At 31.7% G+C, this 19,594-nt stretch overlaps 1 protein-coding gene across 6 annotated transcripts in view; it reads left to right on the top strand.

Moving 5' to 3' along the window:
• nfixb (nuclear factor I/Xb) overlaps positions 1-19,594 on the top strand; it is a 184,454-nt gene that overhangs the window by 12,273 nt on the left and 152,587 nt on the right. For 5 of the 6 annotated variants that reach the window (XM_051105484.1, XM_051105482.1, XM_051105470.1 and 2 more), the window contains one exon: positions 4,585-4,668. In XM_051105484.1, coding sequence (XP_050961441.1) covers positions 4,585-4,668 — 84 coding nt within the window. Of the gene's footprint in view, positions 1-4,584; positions 4,669-12,501; positions 12,642-19,594 lie in introns of those variants that run through there. The other variant, XM_051105474.1, reaches the window with a different exon arrangement.

Genomic DNA, 19,594 nt, shown 5'->3' with positions numbered 1-19,594 from the left:
GTACCAAATGATAAAAATATAAAATAAAAAAATAAATAAAAAATACGATATTTAGGCAAAATAAGAAAAATGTACACATCTTCATTCTGTTCAAAAGTTTACACCCCTGGCTGTTAATGCATTGTTTTTTCTTCTGGAGCATCAGTGAGCATTTGAACATTCTGTAATAGTTGCATATGAGTCCCTCAGTTGTCCTCAGTGTAAAAAGATGGCTCTCAATATCATACAGTCATTGTTGGAAAGCGTTCAAATACACAAAAAAAATGCTGAAAAAAACAAAGCATTTTTGTGGGACCTGAAGAATTTTTTTGACAAACAGCAGGCAGTTTTAACTGTTCAGGACAAACAATGGACTCATGAACAGCTATAACCAAAAAAATAAAAAATAAATAAAATAAATTAATAATAATAATAATAATAATGCTGTGGATCATTCAGGTAACAGCACAGTATTAAGAATCAAGCGTATGTGAACTTTTGAACAAAGTAATTTTTATAAGTTCAACTAAATTTTTTTCTCTTGTGGACTATGTGTAAACATCTTTTATGTGAAATATCTTATTCAGGTCAGTACTAAATAAAAAATTGCATGCATTTTGTGTGATCCCTTTTATTTGGGTAAAATAATTAAGATTTTGCAGATTCTGCAAAGTGTATATAAACTTTTGACCTCAACTGTATATATTTAAACAACAGTTCTTCCTTGTCTTCGATTCTGATTGGCTGAGAGTAGTGTGATATTCTATTCATAATAGAACCCCAAACGTTTCACAGTTTGTATCAGTCCTCTTGCGTCATTTCTCACAGCAAGTGTCATGGCGGACGCTCTTGAAATCCACTATAATTTTATAAATAATACTCCTTTTGTGTCCCAGGACGTAGTTTTAAGAGTTTTTTAAGTGAGAATGTACTTGTTTAGACTTCAGATATGCATTTTGTTAATAAAGATAACATCTATTTGAAAATTTGCTTTGATGTTTTCGGGAGATGTGAGTCTGAACCACTGATGGCGTCACCAGCCATTCAGCACTCAGGAACCTGCAGAGAGCAGCCTCAACTCGGCCAAATCTTCTGAAATTTGCCATTGGCTCTGAGGTCTTTAAACATGAGATATAATTTGTTTTGGGTAATTCTAACAGGCAGTCTTTAGTCTCAATAATCTATTATTTGTTCCAGAGCAATAGTTTTGGCTAAAAGGAAAATCTCATCATGTTATATTTTTTGTAACCGTATATCAGAGTGCTGCCTTTGTACTTTAGACTGAATTGCCTAGGGTGTTATTGTTGTTGTTGTTTATCAAGTATTATTATTTAATTTTATATAAACAATAGTATTTTAATAATACTGTATTATTTAGTATTGGGAAACAGTGTGTGTGTATTGGTGATGATTTTAGTTACATTATCCCGCCTTCAGATGGTGACATGAAACTGTTTTAATGAGTGAGTCAGCAGTAAAAGACTTTTATATTGAAAGAGACTGAAATGCTGTTGTAAACAAAGAAGTTTTACTTTCAACAACAGCTTGTTAGACACAGCCGACAAATGCTCTGAGCAGCGCTGTCATCAGAAATCACCCTTAACAGATGAATGGATAGTACGACAAAGATATCGCTTTCCTCAGCAGACATTCAAACTAATGTTTTATTGTGAGTATGAGATTGAGCTGAAGATTGAATGCTGTTTCAGATGCAGGTAATCACACTCGCTCAGTCCATTTCTCTCTTATTGTATGCTACATAATACAGTGAGCTTTTAATGCAGTAATACAATAAGCTTTCAATGAAGCAACTCTTCGTTACTAGTTCTAAAGTGATGTTTTGGAATTAGTAACGGAGGCTTGGGCTCAGCTGTTAAACTGTCAAACTGAGATTTGAACCCGTGGCGGAAGAAAGTAGTTCCCACAAAAGAGTGTTTTTAAAGACACTCCGTTGTTGTTTCTTATGTTTTTACACACTTTTGCTGTCGAATTGTTGTATAAACGCAATATCACACTCGTAGCTGTGCAATATGGCTGTATATCGGCACGCTGAGATTACCTACGACACTGTGCTTGGATTTGCCCAACGCAAAATCGGCAATCTCCATATAAACTCCATATAAATCAGTGTGAGTCTCATTTGCATCTAGTTTCAAAGGAATTTTAGGAGAAACATCCTAATACTTGATTTAGATCTCCATTAGGTCTCATTAAGATCAATCTGTGAGCGATAGATCTTTCCGTCTGGGCCTTTGTGTACTAGTTAATCACTTTTATTTAAAAATCAACTGGTACAGACCTCTTGCCCCATAATGCCGCCGTGTGAACAGACTTTGCTTTTTCCCCCGGCTTTACTGTGTGATTTAACATCGTGCTGGATAAACTGGAATGGGGTCTTATTCAGTTCCGCACACCCAGTCAGTGCAGCTCCCAGCATACAAATGAACTGGGATGAATGGATACGACACTCTGAGAGAAAAAAGAAACAAACCACCTTGGCGGTCGTGTCGGGAGAAAGAGTCGCTGTGTGAGAGGTTTGTGCTGAATAAGTCACGGATATACTGGGAAGTCAGGAGGTGTGAACGGGAACCAGTTTGGAGAGTCTGGTCTGACTGTGCGCCGCATGCAGAGCTTCATTGAGTTTAAGATGAAACCCGTTGATTACAGGCCGCGTGCAGTCCAGCACTGCACAAAGTTTGGACAAGATGTGATGTGTTTAGTCACAACTTTAAGAATAGATTTCACTCTTTCCGAAGCGTGGTGTTTGCCTATGCAGAATTCACTGCCGTGATGCTTGCTAAAGTGTTTCTTTCTTACTGGTTTAAGTGAAAGTGTCCATCTTCAAGTACATTCAGTTTTGCTGTTCAAGTCATTTCAACTTATATTACATTAAACTGGCTGACAAAAATGAACTGAACCTTGTACAACTTATAATTTAAAGTTGAAAATTGCTTACCTTTTTTTAATAAGGTAAAGTAATGTAAAAACACGTTGTCATAACTGTTTTACAGTGTAAATATTAAGTAGGTGCAGGATCTTTAAGCTTAAATATTCTGTATCATAAAGCTTAAATATTCTGTGTATTATTTTAAAATTATATTTAAATTAAATATATGAATATTGATACTTGTATGTTTATGTATATATTAGTATTAATATACTAATATACATTGTGTATTAGTCTTTAAAATAAATAAGTAGTAATTGTATGTTTATGTATGTTACATGTATAAATATTTTATTCATTATTTAACATTTACATTTATTTAACATGTAGATTTATTAAAATACAAAATGTATAAATATATAATTTAAAAAGGGTGCAGTATGAGTTGTGTGTGTATGTATGTGTGTATATATATTTTAATATTTGTGATTATTAGACTAGATATTTAAAATCCATTATTTAATCATAAATGTATTTTATCTGTTTTGTACTTTCAACAATAAAATTGGTGAGGTATATAAAAATATTCTTAAATCTTAAATATTATATGTATTATTTGAAAATTATATTTAAATGAAAAATATAAATAATAAGTGTATGCTTATGTAAATATTAGTATTAATATTATATATTCTATTCATATAATATACGGTTTATATGTTAGTTTTTTAAATAAAGAATTAGTAATTCTATGTTTATGTTGACATGTATAAGTATTTTATTCATTATTTTAAAATGTTTACATTGACATGTAGGTTTCTATACATTTATTAGAAATAGATATTTACAACACATCGTTTCATTTTAAATGGATTTTATTGTTTTATCAATTTGCTTTGTACTTTCATCAATAAAACTAGTGAGGGATGAGTTCTATCTATAACAAAATTATAGTTGTATTTCATAAAATAATATCTTAAATCTAAAATATTGTGGTTTTTTTTAGTTCTGTTTAAAACAAATATATAAATATTGATAATTGTATGTTTATGTATATATAAGTATTAATATTATACTTGTACATATTAGTTTTAAAATGTTTATATATTATAAGCATTTTAAAACTAATATATACAAGTATTATATTATATATATATAATATAATTTATAATTTGATAATAATTAATTATCAATAATAAAAAATAATTATCAGAAATATTATGATTATTTTATTCATTATTTTAAATATTTACATTTACATGTAGTTTTATAAACATTTATTAAAAATGTATAAACATAGTGTGAAAATAGTGCAAGATGAGTTTTATTTTTTGAAATATTTGTGATTTTATTTATTTATTTCCATTCTTCTTAGTGTCTAAACATTTTTCAGTTCCCCTGAAGAAGCAGAAATATCTTTATTTATTTATTTATGTATTTTTTAGTTTTTAAATCTGATGTCATTGCACAACCATTTAGTTCCCCAAAGGGCTTTTTATAGTCTAGATCTTTTCAAAACCCTCTACGATGTCTGTTTTAAGCTCAGAAGCTCAAACACTGATCTGAAGAATTTACAATATGATCATATGATTCTGATCCCCCAAAATAATCATATAGCAACCCTGCTAAAATAGTTGGCAAGAAGTAAGAACGAATAGCAAAAAGTCGCAAAGGCATTGTGATTGTAACGCTGATGACTGTTATTGATTATGTTTCAGGCCACCGAACCGTTTCTGGTGAATGAAGACCCGTCCAGAGGTCCTGGGATACCGGAGTGCTTCGTAGTATCTGATTCCTACAGGGTACGTCTGCTTATTACTTCTTATTGACATTATGGAGTCAAAAAACACTGCGAAAATATACTGTAACCATATTGTTTCCATATGCACATATGCATATGCAGTAAAACACAGAAAAAAACTGTGCAGAAATTGAGTCTCATAACTCCACCAGAGCCTGTTTTCTTGTGGGAAATGAAAATTATAACGTGCATACTTCTATAAAATGAGAAGTATACATGAGGGCAGGACTGCGAGGAAGGGAGGGCGCAGAAAAAATACAGCGAAGCAGAAAGAAGTGCAGCTTTTAAAATTCCACCCAGCGAGCGTGCTGGATTTACAGCGATGGGAGTGAAATAAAACGGTCATAAAAACAGAAGGGCGGGACGGAGAGATGGAGAGATGGGAAGGGGAGTCTGTGGATGACTGAAAATGAGACTGTTAATGAGCTGGGAGCCGCTTTTCTAGTCCTCGTTTCCAGCGGATCGCTTTTGCCAACGTTTCGGGAGAGAGAAAAAAAAAAAATCTGGGTTGCTCCGGCGTCTCATGGAGCAGGCGGTCGCAGAAATGGAGGGAAAATGATGAAACGCGATTGGCTGCAAGTACAGAAGGGGCTGAGGTGTAAAATATAGCCGCAGTGGATATCAGGAATGTGTCAGACGGTATCGTCCGTCGAGTTAATTTAGAGGAAAAGGAGGGCCTGGCTGGTTTTTATAGCAGTATGCTTTTCTATTTTTATTTTGTGGAGAAACCAGGAGCAGTTCATTTGCTGACACCAAAACAACTGCTCGTGATGTCTTAGTTTGATGAAGTAGGATTTAGATTATGAACCTCATGGTTCCCAACTGATGGGTTTTGACCCAAAATGGGTTTCAAATCAATCTTGGACAGTAGAGGAAAGAAAAACAATGCTGAATGCAATAATAAAATGCAGCTAATCCTATAATCATGCATGCAGGTAGCAAAGTTAGGGATGAGAAACCTTTACCATACGCTGCTGCTCACCAGGGCTGTATTCATTTGATCAAAAATACAGTAAAAAGTGTGAAAATTCTGAAATATTATTACAATTTTAAAAAGCTGTTTTCTATTTGAATATATTTTAAAATACAATTTATTCCTGTGATACAAAACTGAATTTTCAGCATCATTACTCCAGTCTTCAGTGTCACATGATCCTTTAGAAATCATTCTAATATGCTGATTTGTGGCTCCGTTTTAAACAATTATTATTGGTTCTCAATTATTAATAATGGTTCTTTTTATTATAAATGCTTACGTTATTTGTGGATACCATGATACATTTATTTCAGGACTCTTTATTGAATAGGAAGTTCAAAAGAGCAACATTTATTTGAAATATAAATATTTTGTAACATTACTGTCGATTGATCAAATGAATGCATCCTTGTTAAATGAAATTAAAACATTTTCAATGGTAGTGTCACACAAAAATATTAAGCAGCACAACTGTTTTTAACACTGATAATAATTAGAAATATTTTTGAGCAGTAAGTCAGCATATAAGAATCATATATGAAGAATCATGTGACACTGGAGTAATGATGCTGAAAATTCAGCTTTGCATCACATAAATTAAATAAATTTCAACACATAATATCATTTTAAATGGATTTTATTGTTTTATCAATTTGTTTTGTACTTTCATCAATAAAACTAGTGAGGGATGAGTTCTATTTATAACAAAATTATAGTTGTATTTTATAAAATAATATCTTAAATCTGAAATATTGTGTTTTTTTTTAGTTCTATTTAAAACAAATATATAAATATTGATAATTGTATGTTTATGTACACTACCGTTCAAAAGTTTGGGGTCAGTAAGACTTGTAATAGTCTTTAAAGAAGTCTCTTATACTCATCAAGGCTGCATTTATTTGATTAAAAATATAGAAAAAAAAAAAACAGTAATATTGCTAAATGTTTTTACAATATAAAATAATGTTTTTTATTTTAACATACTTTAAAATAGAATTTATTCCTGTGATGAAAAGCTGAATTTTTATCAGCTGTTACGCCAGTCTTAAGTGTCACATGATCCTTCAGAAATCATTCTAATATGCTGATTTATTATTAGAATGATCAATGTTGGATAATATCAACAGTTGTGCTGCCAAATATTTTTTGGAACCTGTGATTTTTTTTTTTTTTTTTTTTTTTTTTTTTTTTTTTTTTTTTCAGGATTCTTTCATGAATAACAAGTTTAAAAAGTACAGTGTTTATTCAAAATATAAATATTTTATAACAATGTAAATTATTTATTATTAACTTTTAATAAACTTTTAATTATTAACTTAATACATCCTTGGTGAATAAAAGTATTAATTTCTTAAAAAAACAAACAAAAAAAAAACAATAAAAATGTACTGACCCCAAACTTTTGAACGGTAGTGTATATATAAGTATAAGAATCATATTTGAAGAATCATGTGACACTGGAGTAATGATGCTGAAAATTCAGCTTTGCATCACAGAAATAAATTTCATTTTGAAATTAGTACAATAGAAACCATTACTTTGGATTATAAAAACATTTAACAATTTTCACAGTTTTTACTGTATTTTTAATCAAATAAATGCTGCATTGGTGAGCAAAAGAGACTTAATAATGTTTAAAAATCATTATTATTCCAAACTTTTGACTGGCACTGTATGACATCTGTGCCTTTAAAATCAGTTTAGAGTCATTCGACTTGAACAAAAATAAGCATGCAATAAATAAACTTCAAATCTTAGAACAAGTCAAGCTTTCACTTGCAGTTTTGCTCTTTTGTTTTTGTAGCTCAACTGGTAAAGCAAATAAATGTCACGGGTTTGATATCCATGCATACAACTAGGTTTGCAAAGGGTGGAATTTGTTTTTTATTTTTTGGGGGGAAACTTTAGCAAAATTATGGGGATTTTTGAACGTTTCTGGAAAGTTTCCAGCACTTCGTAATGCAACATGCAACTGATCTAAAAACTTCTGCATTGTGTCTGCCTAAAAATGTAAAAGTAAATCTAGATGTAATGCTCTGTGTAAAGATATCCAGCAGCTGTTGATTTACTGGTAGCGTGTGGTTCTGTCATGTGTTAGTTTAGCAGTCTTGTACCCACTCAAACCACTAAATGTGGGGCACGTTGAGAGGTGGTACATGAGTTATCACGTTGTGCATGACGTTGTTCCTTCGGTTTGGAGAAACCTCCTCTCCTCTCACCACTGCAGGCCTTTGAACTGGTTTTGTGGCATTTGGTACAAATCAGTTCAGGATCTCGGGGTGGAAATGACTAGGAAATTCCCTTCACTTTAAATCCACCTGCTTTCATGCACTACAGCTGTTTACTAGTTCTAAAATGACTAACACACAAAATGCCAATGGGTAGCTGACATGAGACTTGTCCTGCAGTGTGACATACTATGCTGCATCTCAAGCTGTTTTACATTTTTGTATTGTACATAATTTTATATGTTTCATGGTGTCACCTTACAGTAAGGTTGTATTTGTTAGCATTAGTATTAGTTAACATGAACTACCAGTTAAAAGTAAAATAATTCTAAAGCATTTATCAGTCTTAGTTAATGTTGATGTCAATATCTATTAACACATTATTAAAATAAAAAGTTGTATCTGTTAACATTATGTAATGTATTTGAGCTGACATGAACTAACAATGAACGGTTGTATTTTACTACCTCCTATTTCAAGTTTATTTTATTATTTTATTCATAATTTTTATGTTAATTATTAATATTTGTGCTTTTAAATATTTCTTTGTAACACTACAGGGCCATTTAAGTAAACCTTAAATAAATAAATACATTTAAAAAAAAGTTCAGTAACACTTCACAAGGTTCCATTAGTTAATGTTAGTCAAGGTATCAACTAACATGAACAATGAACAATACATTTATTACAGTATTTATTAATCTTTGTTAAGTTAATGATGCAGTTGTTCATTGTTAGTTCATGTTAATTCCAGAGCATTAACTAATGTTAACAAGCTCACCTTTTGATTTTAATAATGCATTAGTAAATGTTGACATTAACTTGAACTAAGATTAATAAATGCTCATTATTGTTTATTCTTAATTCATGTTAACTAAAGTGGTTAACAAATGTTAACTGAACCTTATTGTAAAGTGTTACCAAAAGTTAAAAAGTGAAAACTAGTAAAATTAGATACAAAATTACCAAAAAAGTAGTTAATGCATTAACTAATGACAACTAATGGAATTTTGTTGGAAAGTGTTACCTATTTTATATTATTATTATTATAATTATTATAATTATTATTATTATTTGTAGTAGTAGTGGTATTTTTTTTACATTTTATTTAGAAAATTTATATTAATTTTGAATATTTGTGCTTTTTGTATATTAATTTGTAATGCTGCAGGATCATTTAAGTAAACTGCAATTAAATAAAGAAATAAGTAAATATATTTTTTTAAGTTAAAAGGTGTTTTAAAATATACACTGAAAATTTGTAAATAAATAAAAATAAATGGGATTTTTTTTTTTAAATGTGAAAACTAGAAGGATAAACATGTTTTTATTTCATAAATCTATTTTTATAAATCTAATTTGAACACAATACTCAATTAATAAATACTGTAACAAATGAATTGCTCATTGTTAGTTACTTTTACTTAATGCATTAACTAATAACTAATTATATTATATAAAGAAATAAGTAAATAAATAAATATATATATTTTTTATTTTTAAAGTTTAAAGGTGATTTAAAAATATACTGAAAAATTGTGTAAATAAATAAATACATTTTTTTTAAAAAAGGTGTTTTAAAATATACACTGAAAAAATTACAAATAAATAAATAAGGATTTTTTTTTTTTACAATGTGAAAACTAGAAGGATAAACATGTTTTTATTTTATCTATTTTTATAAATCTAATTTTAACACAATACCCAGTTAATACTGTAACAAATGAATTGCTCATTGTTAGTTAATTTTACTTAATGCATTAACTAATGTTAACTAATGGCTAAAATCTTTCATATTAATTTTTCCTGCATTAGTAACACTTTACAATAAAGTGTCATTTGTTAACATTACTTACTGTATTAACTAACGAACAAACAATGAGCAATTCGTTGTCATTCATTGTTAGTTTATGTTAGTTCACAGTGCATTAACTAATGTTAACAAGCACAACTTGTGATTTCAATAATGCATTAGTAAATGCTGAAATTAACATGACAAAATTAACAAAATGCTGTAGAAGTATTGTTCATTCTTAGTTCATGTTAACTAGTGTAGTTAACTAATGAACTTTACTGTAAAGTGTTACCTTTCCATTTATAAATTGTATATTCATTTTGAGTATTGTACTTCTGCAGGACCGTTTACTGTAAGTGAACATTTCCCTTCTATAAATCAATCAAACAGAACCTAAAATGTTGAGTTTAAGCACTTGAGGACATGTTATTTGCGAATTACTCTTAGACACATGCCAGGTCAAAGGTCACATAAGGTAACTGGTGAGCAGCGCTGATGATTCACGCAGGTATGCGTTTCCTGTGTGGTCGTCCTGAAGCGGCGCAGAGCACTTTCCTCTCTCCTCACTCCCCCGGCTTCCTCCCATCTGCAGTCGACTCTCCCTCCATCTCCAGCTCTCTGTCGCTCCCTGGATCCCTTGGCAGAGGGCTGTAATTGGCCACACAGTGCCGGCTCTCTCTTTGTTTCCCCTGCAGTGGCTTGCGGTGGAACTGCACAGGCAGTAGGGCCTCATAAATCTCCAGGCCTCCGGTGGCACATCCAGCCTTCAGCTCCGGTTCTGCTCAATGACTTCACCCCCACCAAAAATCCCCACCCAGGGACGCGCTCCAAAACTTTATACCTCCACTCGCCGCCTGCTCTTGCCTTAATGTTCACTGCTTTCATGTTTTTTGCAAGGCACATCCATTTAGAAGTTTGGAAATGGACAGCCGCTACTATTACTGCACTGTGCGCGCGTGTTGTAGTCCAGGTGATTTTCCAAACAGCTTTTACAGCTATTACAACATTAAGTACAATGCATTTGACAGTCATTTGACAGACACAATTATAGGCTATATATTTACTATTTCATAATGTACATGAAACTGACCTTTTTTAAGGCAAAAACACAACAGTAGCATTTTTTTTTTTACTTTTGCTTATCAGTACATGTTAAGTTTATGAAGTATGTCTAACATGCCATTGCAATAAACTGAATTTATTCATTCAGTCTTTCTTTATCATTTATTCAAAACACATTCCTTTATTCATGCATGCCATGAATGCTTATGTATGCATATTTGCATTTGAAAATATTAGTCAAGATACAGAAATATGCTTTTTTTTACATTTTTGAACAATTGTAATTGGTCAATTTTAACATTTGCATGTTTTTAAGACTGTAACACTGCAAGACCATTTAGGTTAACTGCAAATAAATAAATAAATAAATACATAAATAGTAAAAACAAAAATTAAAAGATGATTTAAAAAATGAGTGAAAACTAGTAAAAATGTATATGAATAACAAATACAAAATTATATATATATATATATATATATATATATATATATATAAAATGTTAGTTAATTTTAGTTGCTGCATTCACTAATGTTAACTAATGGAACTTTGTTGTAAAGTGTATTATTTTTACATTTTGTATTATCATTTTTGTTTAGAAATTTTATAGGTTTTTATTTTATTACATAAAAATAAATCAATAAATAAATATTATTTTAAAAATGTGAAAATTGGAAGAATAAACATGTTTTCCTTCTCACATTTTTATCCTGTTTTTAAGACTTTATATAATCCTATATAAGAAAATCTGTTACAATTATTAATTAATTAGTTAATTTATTTATTAGCTTTTAAATCTTAGACAGTTTTAACAAGTTTGCCCTATTTTTAATCTATTTTAGTTTTTAAAATTTGTAAATACAATTTATTTGACCATTTTAACAATTTAACATTTTAAAGGCTGTCTTTAATCCTATGTAAGACAGTCTGTTAAAATATATATTTTTTATTAATTCATAAATAAATTAATTAAATTTGCTGTATTTTTAATCTATTTTACTTTTTAAAATGTTTAAATACAATTTATTTGACCATTTTACCAACTTAACATTTGTATGCCTTTAGTCCTATAAGAAAATATGTTATTTATTTATTTATTTATTTATTTATTTATTTATAAGCTTACTGAAATAAAAAAAAATAAATGACGAAATTAACGTGACTAAATTAGGATCACTAAGGGATTTTTGAGGGACATTTCATGTAAAAATAGTTGATTTAACAATTGCACTTTTTTCTTATATGTTATATTATCTATTATACACACATATATATGCTTAACATATCAGTGATTTCATTCACAATGAAGCCATGCTTGAAATGTCATGAACATGTCAAACATGCTTGACTAAGTATGTCCATTCATATATGAATACTGGATATTTAAAATATATATTTAGTTTCAGGACGTTTTACCATCTAGAATCAGCTAACGATCTGCTAAGCACTGTGTAATATAAAAAGTGAAAATGTAGCATCTTAAAAATGACTCTTTCTTTATGTAACCTAGTCATATTTCTGACTTATGTCTGGAAAATGTATAAGTTACCATATGAGGCACATTTTACTCTACCTTACTACGCTGTACTATGTAAATCTTACCTTCCAGAGTTCACGTATGCTCTCCACACACGCATTTACACTCATTTAGACGCATATCCGTCAGGCAGAGAGAGAGAGGGAGGGAGAGGGAGAGGGAGAGAGAGAGAGAGACGCGGTGGAAGAGGGAGGGAGGGAAGGAGAGAGAGAAAGTTTTTCTCTTCGCAAAACTTTGTGCAAGCTTTCACTTTCAGCCGCTTTAGGCGGAGTTACAGCAGCGTGCAGTGAGCGAGAGCGGGACGGCAATGCCACTTCCATCCCGCTTCAGTAACGCATCTCACATATAAGCATGTACTCTCCATACTGCCTCACACAGGTAAAGCATTCCTTCTTCTTCTGCTTGATTGATTCGCGTACGCGTCTGTCAGCTGTTCCCCTCGACCGCGGGACTGTTTCTGTTGTGCTAGAGCGCGCGTTTGGTGGCACGTCTCCAGCTGACCTTCTTTTACGCGCTTTCAGTGCGCATGGTTTGGGCAGAAAATGGCGCTTCGCTGGAAATCGATTTAATATAAAAGGAGCGCCGAGGAGGTGGGCTGGATATGTATAGATAGACCTTGAACTGCGAGTTTAGCGCTTCGTGGCGCTTTTTTTCTCGCTTCGTCCCACTCTGCATAGCTTCACTTGGAGAGATTGTAAGACGCGCGCGGGCTTTGGAAAGTCCAGTGTTTGACGCTGTTGCTGTGTAAGAGTTTTCAACTTGATCGGTTCGCTGGGATTTTTTTTTTTGGGGGGGAAATGTCAAAGGTCGCAAACATTGCCCCAAAATACCAGCTTACAAGCTTTTCTGATCTGAACTCACGAATGCTTGTGCATATATGTGCGTGTTTTCCTTTACATGCAAACTTTGACGAATGCATTTTAAAACATGCATTATGCTTTGGGATTGAGAAATTATTGAAATACAGCTGGATACGTTTAGAATTTGGTTTAAATGCATCTTGTGTGAAATCCTAAATGCCTCTGTACTGTTTAAAGTTTCTTGAAACATATTAGAGTTGCAAATACATGCCTAACCTTGTTAATTCACAGTCAAATACCTTACATGAGAAATAATTGCAGTAATTTACTGTAGTTTTTGTGTTCAGAGTGCAGCACTGCAATGTTTTTGTGCATTTTTGTCTATTTTTTTATTAGCATTTTATAGAGAAATAATTGTTCATAGTCACATGTTTGTATTGTTTTTGGCTGCATTTTATGTGAAAAAGTCTTTTGCCACATCATGTGGTGGAGTAAACTGTTTCTCGGTCACTTTTTCTCTAGCGTGAAAAAGTTGTGCCATAAATTGTTTTAAGATATCAAACTTTTACAAAATATATTATATTATATCTGGTTATTGAATACTTTTATGTATATGTGTATATATATATATATATATATATCCAAGAGAGTTTTCCATAGAGTCGAATGTCATTATAATTATTATTTTTAATTTTTAAAAAATATTTAAAAATGTAAAAAATCTTCAAAATGTATTTTTAATATATATACATGGTCTTATATATATATATATATATAAAAACGTGTGTGTGTGACCCTGGACCACAAAACCAGTCATAAGGCTCAATTTTTGGAATTTGAGATTTATACATCATCTAAAAAAGCAGAATAAATAACCTTTCAATTGATGTATGGTTTGTTAGGATAGGACAATATTTGGCCGAGATACAACTATTTGAAAATCTGAAATCTGAAGGTGCAAAAAAATCTAAATATAGTTGTCCAAATGAAGTTCTTAGCAATGCATATTAAGTTTTGATATATTTACGGTAGGAAATGTACAAAATATCTTCATGAAACATGATCTTTACTTAATATCCTAATGATTTTTGGCATTAAAGAAAAGTCGATCATTTTGACCCATACAGTGTATTTCTGGCTATTGTTACAAATATACCCGTGCTACTTAAGACTGGATTTGTGGTCCAGGATCACATATAACAACCTTTTTTTTTTTTTTTTTTTTACTGATAAACACAACAGCTTTCAAAACAGGTGTTTTCAGATTTGCTACTTCAATCACGTTAGAAGCCGAGCGACGTCCTCATTCATTACGTCTATTTCTAACCTCACAATCGTACATCATAGTGCAGAGTTGAACAGCACTGACAGCTATTTTTCCCTGGTTTCTAGAGATTCTTTGTCCTCTGTGATATAGCTGGCTCTAATTCCCGATTGTTCCTGAAGTTATCCTGCGTGAGTTAGTGCAGTCTCTCTGTCATATGGTGCAGTTGTTTATATTTCTGCCATGGCGGACAGTTGGCTTGCGCTGTGTGTGTCATGTGTAATTCATTCCTGAGTTTTACAGTGGTTCTATTAAAACAATTTTACTTCCATGCCCCCACCGCACGCTTTGCAGAACCAGGGAGCGTGTGTTTTTCTTCGGGCATGCAAGCGCCGGCCTGTTTCCCATTTAAAATACAATAGTTACTGTGCACAGCCGTGTTCTTTAATTGATCGGAGCGCTGCAATTTGAGCAAGGAATTATTCTGTGATTTAATGGACGTTTTGAGTCTGACAAGGACTGAAAAGAATGTATGCCCATATATCAGCATGCTTTTTAGTGTAAATGTAGGTTTATGCACAGGCACTGTACAGTATGTCTAATATGATATGTGCACATTACTGTAAGTGTAGTGTAGGTGGTTTCTTAGCAAGCGGACTGCAACAGATTCATCTCTTGGGCCTGAAATCGACATATTTTCCTGTTTATATTGCACTGAATCATACCTGTGTCTGCTCCAGAGAAAACAACGGCACTGGGTCAGTCGCAACTGGAAAAGCAAATATGCAATATTATTATTATATTACTGGATGACTTCAAGCTTTTATTGGCTCGATCAAAGGCTTTAGAGCAGAAATAGAGCAGTTTTATTATGTTTTATTATTTATTTACTGTATTATCTACCTTAAGATGTTATTTTACTAATTAAAATAAAAAAATATTATTCTTTTATTTTGCCAATTATTCATAAATGGGTTTTAGTGTTAAATATTAGTTAATAAATAATTATTAATTATATTGAATCTATCTATCTATGTTTTCTGCATTAATTAATGTGAATGTGAAGCAATTTCAATTCACGTATCAGTATTTTATTAAACATAAAGGGTTTTTTGGATATTGTGCGGAGTCTTGCGCTACGAGAGGAGAGAGAGCAGGTCTGCGTGTCTCCAGTTTTGCGCTTGAATTTCGGAGCTTCGTGTCTGACGAATAGATTTACATTTTGGCTTGTTTGCTGGCTTTGAATAATTAAAGCAGGCCTAGAAGGTCATTAACGATATTGAATGTAAATAAAAAGGTGAAATGAGCTGGTGAAAAAAGCTTTTTCTAGGTGAACAAGTGGAGTTTTGGGGCTGGTGAGTAATGCGGCATATAGAAAGGCACTGGTTATAGATCAGGTGGATCAGATGTGGATGTTGTTCAAAATCTGAATGTACTTTAAATGATGTAAACACAAGGCAAACAGGAATATTACTTTGTTTAAAATGGCAGAAAGGTACATTTATTTCACAGCTGTGGAAAAAACGCTATCCATGTCAATGCCTATTTACATTTACGGACGAAAAGTTTAAAATGCTACTTAGAGCCATTGGAGGGGAAATGTTTAAAGAATTTTTACATTTTAAATTTAAATATCCAAAATGCCACTCAACGAGTTTCCTCTTATTTAATAAAGAAATTTTACTGGCCATTGAAGGTCATTTTGAATTAAATTCATTTGCTTGGTGCTGAAAATGAGGGTCGACATCAAAAATTATATCTAATTATGTACTTGTGTTTTGTATAATTAAAGAGAGTGTGTGTGTGTGTGTGTTAGAGAGAGAGATTATCACATACAGCTGCAGGGTCACACCTGCCTGTTTTAAGCCTGGGTGGATGTGCAGCTCACAGTCACTCATTAACACTCCTGGAGATTTCAATATATGAATTCAGAAACATTCAACCCCAGTTAAGAGTATGCCTGCATACATACATAAATATGTACTGGTGGTCAAAAATTTAGAATAATTAAGATTTGTAATGTTTTTGAAAGAAAACATCACTGCTGAAAATTCAGCTTTACGTCACAGGAATAAATTACATTTTAAAATATATTCAAGTAGAAAACTGTTATTTTACATTGTAATAATATTTCAATAATATTTACTATTTTTGCTGTATTTTGTATCAAATAAATGCAGTCTTTTACGTTAAAAACATTAAAAGTCGTAATTTTCAGACATTTCTGGTAACTCTAAAACACAATGCAGTACAAAATTCAAAATACAGGTAAAACACCTTTTTAAAAATCAATACTTTCATGTTATTATTCTAATATCATTAATCATTAGTTAAATCATTACCCAAATAAAATAAATTATTGGTATCACCTTCTATTAACTGGCCGCTAAACAATAATAATAAAATAAAAAAATAAAAAATAAATAAATAACTAAAATAAATAAATAATAATTTATTAGTATCACTTTCTATTAACTGGCCACTAAACAATCAAAACTATTTTACTGTATTTTTACAAATATATGCAGTCTTGGTGAGAGATGTCTTTTAAAAATATTAAAATTCATAATTTTCAGACATTTCTGGTAACTCTAAAATACAAAAAAAAAAAATATATATATATATATATATATATATATATATATATTAATATACATCAATCATTAATTAAATCATTAACCAAATAAAATAAATTATTGGTATCACTTTCTGTTAACTGGCCGCTAAGCAATAATAATAAAAATAAAAAAAAATCACAAAATGTCAAAATCAAACTTACCAATTTGGACATTTTAAAATCATTTTAATATAATATTTAAAAATAAAAACAAAAAACAATTAATTTATTTCTTTCACCTGGATTTCAAGAAAATTGTACAATACCTTTATTATAGTATTTATTCATGTTTTTTAATGTTAGTTAATAAAATACAATGGTTTATTGTTAGTTCATTTTAGTTCTCAGTGCATTAAACACAACGTGATTTTAATAATGTATTAGTAAATGCTGAAATTAACATTAAGATTAATCAATGCTTTACAAGTATTGTTCATTCTTAGTTCTAATGTAGTTAACTAATGAACTAGGGTTGTGACAATGAGGAAATTTCCCCACCGGTTAATCGACATGTGACAACACCGGTAATACCGGTATCACCGTGGGGGTGGGGGTTTCCTCTTTTCCTCTTTTCCTCTTTTTTTCTGCGTTTAAATAGCTTATAAATGCGTGCGTATTATACTTTCAGTTTCAGTTTTGCGGGAATTGGCAATTCGGCGTCAATTGTTTGAATGGACGACAACGAAAGTACAAAAAAAAAAAAAAAAATCACTGATATTAAACAGAACTCAACACCGTCTATCGTGGCAAGCCTATAATGAACCATATTGTAAAGTGAATATTTCACTTCGCATGATTTTAATTAACAGTCTACCAAGACCAGCAGCTGTGACCTTTGTGAGGATTTGATTCGCGGCCAGTTTTATGACCGTTACGCGTCTTACGGCAACCGGTTCTGAATTTCACAGTGTTGAGGAGGAACCATTTGTATCTCGCTTCAGAAAACTTTAATCAGTAGCGAAGAATATCTGCGCATATTCGGCCAAATGACAATCTAGGCTGGGATGGATGAGGTTGTTCAGCCACGACAGGCTTAACTTTTTCCCAAACCTGACTTAGTCACTCTAGAGTCGCTCTAGATGCTCCGGTTTAGCTCGCTCGCTCCCCGGGCCTGGAAAATGAGTTGGAACAGCTGCTCTCGGGATTAAAATCTGACGGAGCCGCAGTCTGAATGCGCACGGCGCTTTGATATCACAGAATTTAACACTTTTATCGTCTTTCACTTTCTGATTCACTCATATGCAACTGAGTCTTCAAGCTTGAGTTGTTTCTTGTTCGCTCGTTCACTTGTCCTTCTTTTTACTAATTGTAAAGCTCAAGTGGTTTTATCACAGGATTAGGGAGCATTGCAGGACCACAGTTAGGGGCCGGTTGTCCATTACGTTCTTAGCCTTTCTTAGCCCTTCTGAGACACCAGTAACTGTCTAAATACACAGCCACATTTAGAAAAAAAGTGGTTTTTTTGAGCATTTTACCATTTTTTTTAATACAAAAGTCTGTACATTCAAAGTGCAAGAGCAAACAATGTTATGTATATTTTCTGTATTGCAATGTATTTGGGTGGGTTCTTGACGTGTGTGTGCATTTATTTATTTATTTATACATTTTTTAAATCACTAGTCTTCACTAGTTCATTTTCAATTATTATTTTCAATGGAAAAATTAATTTTTAAATGTAAATTTACAGTAAAACTACATGTATTATAATTATGCAAGAATTATATATATATATATATATATATATATATATATATATATATATATATATATATATATATATCATTATTATTATTATTATTATTATTATTATTTTATTATTTTTTTTTTTTTTTGGATGAATTATATCATTTCATTTTATATCACTTTTTTTTTTTTTTTCGAAATTGTGTTAGTAGCCTTGTAAAACTTACTAGCAATTTCTGAGTGAAAATTGTTTTCAAAGTAAGTCCTACACCATTTTTTCGAAATACTAGCGATTTCTGAGAGGAAATTGTTTCTACACTATGAATACTTATGAATAATACTATATTGATAAATGGTGTTGTGGTTCGGTTCTCGGGTGGGTCTGACGTTTGAAGAGGACAACTAGTTGATCTTGCGTTTCACTTCAGAGGGCTGTGACGGTATTGTGCGCTCATGTGCTGGTGAAACCAGAGTCTCCTGTTTGACCAAATGGTGTCCAGTGGCATTGAGTCGAGCTGGTTTCATGGCACAGAGACGGGATGGTTACAATGCCAGACGGGCACAGGGACGCTCTGTTCCTTTTACTTATTCATTCTCACGGGGCGTCAGCCGTGTCCCCTAGCCGGCTGTCAAAGCTCCCGTTCACCCGCCGTACGGTCAACGATAATAAAAGACCGCAAACAAAGACATTCCATAGCGGTGTTCAGAGACTACAGGATCATATCGTATTTATTTCCCTGACGTGCACTTACAGTGTTGATTAGAGTTTGTATGCACTGAAATGTTTGTAATTTAGTTTACCATGACCCGTTTTCATGCCGTCTTTGTTCCTTACAATTAAATGTGTTTTTGTGTCTGCTATGCTTTTAATTGAATAGTTTTTAATAATGACATTTACACATTTCATTCCAAACCTGAATAATATTCCACCTTCGGTTAAACACAAAAGGAGGAGTTTGGAAGAATG

Source organism: Labeo rohita, chromosome 3 (assembly GCF_022985175.1).
Source record: "Labeo rohita strain BAU-BD-2019 chromosome 3, IGBB_LRoh.1.0, whole genome shotgun sequence".
Lineage (NCBI taxonomy): Eukaryota > Metazoa > Chordata > Actinopteri > Cypriniformes > Cyprinidae > Labeo > Labeo rohita.
The sequence above is the reverse complement of the archived record's forward strand: the minus strand, read 5'-3'. Positions and strand labels throughout refer to the sequence as shown.